The sequence below is a fragment of the Vigna angularis genome, chromosome 1 (assembly GCF_016808095.1).
Source record: "Vigna angularis cultivar LongXiaoDou No.4 chromosome 1, ASM1680809v1, whole genome shotgun sequence".
In the NCBI taxonomy this organism is placed as follows: Eukaryota; Viridiplantae; Streptophyta; class Magnoliopsida; order Fabales; family Fabaceae; genus Vigna; species Vigna angularis.
The window spans coordinates 26,346,398-26,352,865 of record NC_068970.1 but is presented as its reverse complement, the minus strand read 5'-3'; the positions used below and the strand labels follow the sequence as shown (position 1 = coordinate 26,352,865).

The window sequence follows — 6,468 nt, the reverse complement described above, 5'->3', positions numbered from 1 at the left end:
ATTTTAAGCGTTTAATAGAACAATATTGTATTCATTGATTCAAACACTGAGTGGTGTTTGTCTCTTCTAATAAAATGTTTGTAACATTGTATATGAAAGCCAATTTTTTTATGTTTTTTCCAATGTACTTAATAGGGGTCAAATAAATTTTGTCTCTTTTTAAATTAATGGGATACTTTATATTTTTTTATTTGGTGTATGTTCTTTATTTCTTTCTCCTCTTTTAAGTTTCTCTATTATTTGTTGGCGAAAGCTAGGATTTACCTTGAGCATATTAATGGTATAGTCTAGGTTTAATATTAAAAAATGTACTATAGGATACTTGATCCTCCAACGGTCGACCGGTAATCCGGGCAACCTGACGACAGTTAAACCAAACGGTCGACCGGTAACCCGGGCGACCTGACGACAGATGTCGTAGTATCGTATGATCGCACATTGTCATCGACCACTTGGTACTCGACAACCAAACAGTAATGTCGCGACATGTGACGTGCATACGACAAGTCGCCTATCCATGTCGACACACAGGACGATCGACATACAGCGCGCGATATCGTAGCATACGGTTCAGCGGTTACAGATAAGCGGTTACGCATATTAGCTAACCAACGCCGTGAATTACGGAAGTAATTGACTCAGTGTCAATACACAACCTAGCAGTTACAACTTCTACATAATCCAACTCGATAACTGCCCGGATTTTCAGGTAACAGTTTATTTTACTGTTTTAAATATACGAAACACATGAGAGAAAAGGTACGTTTTTTCCCTAAGAAGAAAGATTGCTCTTAATCTGATTAATCACATCCCTTTCTAACTTGAGCGTCGGAGTGCCTTTGCAGGTACCCAGCCCATCTTTACTCAGAGAAGCAGAGAAGACGGAGAGAAATAGCACAGTGAGAGCAGTACAAAGAAGAAGCAGTCCCGAGTTGTTTGGCTCGAATCTTGGTCTCCACATCCCATCTGAAACATTTTGGCGCCCACCGTGGGGCCCGAGATTTACTATCCCAACAACGACCACCGGAGCAATGGAAGATTTCAACACGCGTGAGTTGATCAGGCAGCTGCAGGCGCAGATTGAGACGCAAGCACAAACCATAAAGGAATAGCAAGAGGTCCAACGCAAACAGGCTGAGGAGATGGCGGCGATGAGGGCACAACTCCCACCACCAGAGTTGTCTGCCTCGAACAGGCAGGAGGAGAACGAGGTGAGTCATCATGGAGAAGCTTCTGATCCTGTTGGCGGGGGAAGAAAGGGGCCTACTCCCATCCGCCTCACCAACCTGCTTCCGTTCACGGAGGCCATTATGCAGGCGAACATGCCAGACAAACCTCCCCCCACCTTAGAACGTTACAATGGTTCTGAGGACCCTGACAACCATCTACGTAATTTTATAGATGCCATGGCATTCTATACTGACAACGACCCGGTAATATGCAGAGCTTTTTCTTTATCTCTTAAGGGTGAAGCTCTGGAGTGGTTCCATAATCTTCCACGGAATTCAGTAGATTGTTTCGCCACTATCGAATCCTTATTCCGAAAGCAGTATGCAGCCAATAAAAAATCGGCGGTGACTGCTGCGGAGCTTGTCCATACCAAGCAGGAGAAGGATGAGACCCTGAAGGCTTTTATGCAACGGTATATCGAGACGGCCCGTCGCGTAAAGGATATCACTCCCGCTTTCATTATCAGCAATCTATCGTCCTGCTTAAGGCCGGGGCAGTTTGCGGAACAGTTGTATGCTGATCCCCCAGCATCCATGGAAGACTTGCAATCCATTATTGCAAAATTCATCCGCATCGAGGACCACCGTACCTCCAGAAAGAAACAACATCAAGATATCTCCAAGAGGCAAGAAAACCAGTGAAGCGATCCACTAACGACTACAAGCCGGACAGAACACCTCGGAAGGAGTCGGGATGGACGTCTAAGTACGATCGTTATACGACCCTCAATGCACCACGGGCGAGGGTGCTCGAAGAGGCCTTACACGCCGAACTCTTAACCGTGCGACGAAAGGCCACCCCGAAGAATGCGGACAGTAACAAAACCTGCCGGTTCCATATGAACCAGGGGCACGACACAGAAGAATTCAACATGGTGAAAGACGAACTAGAGAGACTCATCCGTGCAGGTTATCTCCAGAATTACATCAAGGATAGAGTCTCCACTAGAGCCGCCACTCCGCGCCGAGGAGATCATCCTAGGCGAAGCCCCCAACGAACACACCCTAGAGATGATCAACACCGAAGGCGATCGCGCAGTCCGCCTCGACGGACAGAGAGAGAGCGCTCAGTCCGAGGCCGCATTGACACCATATCTGGCGGTTTCGCCGGAGGGGGCGTATCAGCTTCAGCAAGGAAGCGACATTTGAGACAATTGAAGTCGGTTCACATGGTCGAGCGACAATCTCGGTCGATTCCCGACATCACATTTACGAACGCAGACTTTCATGCACCCGACCCTGATCATGATGATCCTATGGTCATCACAGCTAGTATCGCTCGGTATGATGTCAGCAAGGTCCTCGTCGACCAGGGGAGTTCGGTCAACATTTTGTATTGGTCCACCTTTCAGAAAATGGACCTATCTGAGGATCTCATCGCCCCGTTTAACGAGCAAATCGTAGGATTCTCAGGAGAAAGAGTGGATACCAGAGGATATCTGGATCTGCGAACTCGGCTAGGAATAAGTCGGGAAGCACCTGAACTTAGAATTCGGTTCCTGCTGGTCGAGGCAAATACATCGTATAACGCCCTGCTAGGACGGCCTTGCCTGAATGCGTTTGGAGCGATCGTGTCTACTCCTCACCTCGCCATGAAATTTCCGACAAAGCATGGTACCATTTGTACCGTGAGGGCAGATCAACGAACAGCCCGATAGTGTTATGTGGCCGGGCTAAAAGTAACCCCTTTCCTTCCAACTAGAAGGGCGAAGGGAGCCGAGGCAGTGGCAGTCGACTTAGACCCCTGCACCAACGTAGACGAGCGTCTTCATCCGCAAGGCGAAGTTAAACTCCTATCCTTGACGACTGACTCATCTCAAACCACCAACATTGGTGGGGACCTCACCTCAAGCGAAGAACACGCTCTGGGACATATACTACGGAACCATGCAGATTTATTTGCATGGACGACCGCCGACATGCCAGGAATTCATCCTGGGGTCATGGCCCACAAATTGTCCATCTTCCGGGAGGCACGGCCTGTCGCCCAGAAGAAGCGACGGTTCGGGGAGGAGAAGCGCAAAGCCATTCAGGTGGAGGTCGAGAAGTTGATGAACGCCCAGTTTATCAGGGAGTTAACTTACACTACGTGGCTGTCGAACGTAGTCATGGTTAAGAAGTCAAATGGTCAGTGGAGAATGTGTGTCGACTTCACAGATCTCAACAAGGCGTGTCCCAAAGATTCATATCCCCTACCTAGCATCGATCGCTTGGTAGATGGAGTGTCGGGTCATGTTATACTGAGTTTTCTCGACGCTTATTCAGGATACAACCAGATCCCAATGTACAAGCCCGATCAAAGCAAGACGGCCTTCATTACCGAACGCGCTAATTACTGTTATGAGGTAATGCCGTTTGGATTGAAGAATGCCGAGGCCACTTATCAGCATCTCATGGATAAAGTATTCCATCATCAGATAGGACGGTGCATGGATGTATATGTCGACGACATGGTTATTCGCAGCAATTCTATGGAACAACACCTGCAGGATTTGAAGGAAGTTTTTGGCCAACTCCGACGGTACAGCCTGCGCCTTAACCCTTCCAAGTGCACTTTCGGCGTCCCCGCAGGTAAGTTTTTAGGCTTCATGCTCACACGTCGAGGCATTGAAGCTAATCCGGACAAGTGCAGAGCTGTACTTGACATGACTGCTCTGCAAAATCTAAGAGATGTCCAACGTCTAGTGGGGCGGCTCACCGCTTTATCCCGATTCATCCCGAAGCTTGCGGAGCACATCAAGCCCATCCTGAAGAATCTGAAAAAGGGCACCACTCGACACTGGGACGATGATTGTGAAGCAGCATTCGCCACTGTCAAACACATTCTCACCAGTCCTCCGATTATGGCTCGACCGGATGATGGGTTTGACTTGCAGTTGTACATTGCGGCATCCCACCACGCTGTTAGTGCTGCTTTGATACAGGAGGCACCCTCCCTTAAGTTGATATACTTCATCAGTCGTACACTGCAGGGGGCCGAAGAACGCTATTCTCGAATTGAGAAAATTGCCCTGGCATTGCTCACCGCTTCTCGTCGACTTCGACCATATTTCCATAGTCATCAGGTGGTAGTCCGCACAGACCATCCCATAGCCAAGATCCTTCGCAAACCAGACTTGGCAGGAAGGATGGTCTCCTGGTCCGTGGAACTGTCAGAATTCGGACTCCGCTACGAGCCACGTGGGTCCGTCAAGGGTCAACACTTAGCAGACTTTGCGGCTGAGTTGCTACCCACACCAGAGGACTCAATCACAAAATGGCTCCTCAGTGTAGATGGATCCTCTGACAAAAGGGGAGGAGGAGCCGGTGTCGTTCTAGAAGGACCGGATGGTTTAGTCATCGAGCAAGCCATCGCCTTCAGATTCCCAGCTAGCAATAACCAGGCCGAATACGAAGCCTTGATTGCTGGCTATCCCTGGCCAGGGAGTTCACGATTGATCGTTTAGAGTGTCGGATGGACTCAAAGTTGGTAGTCGGCCACGTGAACGGAACCTATCAAGTCAAAGATAATCAGCTATTGCGTTATTTCCACAAGGCTCAAACCTTACTCCGAAATTTCGTCGAGGTTAGCGTCATCCATGTACCCAGGGAGCAAAACGCAAGAGCAGATCTCTTGTCTAAGTTAACTCACTCCAAGGAGCGAGCACAGCTATCCTCAATCATTAAGATGACGCTCGATCGTCCTGTGGTGGAAACGTTCGCCACCAATATATCGACACCTACAACAGACTGGCGCCAGAAGGTCAAGGATCTTATGGAAAAACAAGACAAGGGAGATAGCATTTCTGTGGTTGATTCCAAGCGCATTGCACGTTTTGTGTGTATAGGTGACGACCTATACCGTCGCGGCTATGGCACTCCTCTGTTGAAGTGTATTTCAGAGGAAGAGGCAGACTACGTACTACGCGAGCTGCACACCGGGATATGTGGATTGCACTCTGGCAAACGGACCATGAGGGCACGTGTTCTCCGTGCAGGATATTATTGGCCTACGCTCGACCACGACTGTGAAACATTCGTCAAGAAGTGTACCTCTTGTCAGGCCCATGGTCACGACATCCACGCACCTCCCGAAGATTTGCACAATATTGTCTCTCCCTGGCCGTTCGCTCAGTGGGGTCTCGACATAGTTGGACCACTGCCGATCGCTGATACGGCTGTCGCGGCCGATCAAATTTGATGTGCAATTAAAATGCAGTACAGTGCTAGGAAGTGACTCCTAGGTCGTTTCTCAGGGACCAAATGTGGTTTCAGTTTCTTGTCAACACGTAGTGGGGGTTTTTGGTGGTTTGGTTGCGCATAAATTAAAATATGTTTTTAAATAAAACTCAAAACAGTAAAACTAAATCAAGACAGTAAAAACAAAATTGGTGCATTAAAATAAAAAAAATGAAATTAAAGCAACATGAAATTATAAAAACAATTCCGGAAAAAAACTAACATACAGAAAATCACACTCCTCCTATTTTGGCTTATTATTTTCACTTGAAATACAGTTAAAGAAGACACTTAAAACTAGCAAAACAAAAACGTGCAGCAGCTATCAATTGGTATATGTTTCCATGTGAAATGAATTAAAATAAAGCCTTGGAACTAATACATAAAACCGTGGCAGCAGCACTTGGTTGAACCAACATTTTTTTTCTACAATAAATCCACCTATTCACAAAGAGTAATTGAAAGCTATTAAAATGAAAGCAATAAACGTGCAACCATTATTCCATTATAGTCATGTCCAATTCCAAATAGAGTAAGAAATGCAAGAAAGGGGCCGTGGGCCACTTCTTCTCAATCACATGAAAGAAAGCACTTGGTTTAAGAATTCTGAAAAGTTGCTTCCATTCACGTAAATTCCTTCTCCAAAAGATGCTCTTTGAAAGCTTTTGTCTTCTTCTCCAAAGCACTCTTCACACGGCTCCACCCTCCTTACTTTCCATCTAAAATCAATCACTACTTCTTATAATAATAACAATAACAATCCTATTCTAACAAACCAAACTCGGTGCTGCATAAATGATTCACGTTTCCCTTCATTTTAATCAAAACAAAACAAGATGGAAAGGTGCAAAGGGGCTGCTCCATGGACTCAACACTACACGGCATTATATAAAAGAAAGGCAAAGATAACATAGCATTTGGAAAATGAAAACAAGTAGGACCCTACTACTTTTCTTCAAAGCTAAATAAAATTGTATATGCTGGCTGAATTCATATCCACATCACCATGCAAACAATTACT

At 46.6% G+C, this 6,468-nt stretch overlaps 1 protein-coding gene across 1 annotated transcript; it reads left to right on the top strand.

Moving 5' to 3' along the window:
• The first annotated feature begins 1,142 nt into the window (after positions 1–1,142).
• On the top strand, positions 1,143–1,871 carry LOC128194002 (uncharacterized). The gene has a single exon (XM_052868349.1). It carries the CDS (start codon positions 1,143–1,145, stop codon positions 1,869–1,871), a length of 729 nt encoding a protein of 242 aa, XP_052724309.1.
• The last annotated feature ends 4,597 nt before the right edge of the window (positions 1,872–6,468 follow it).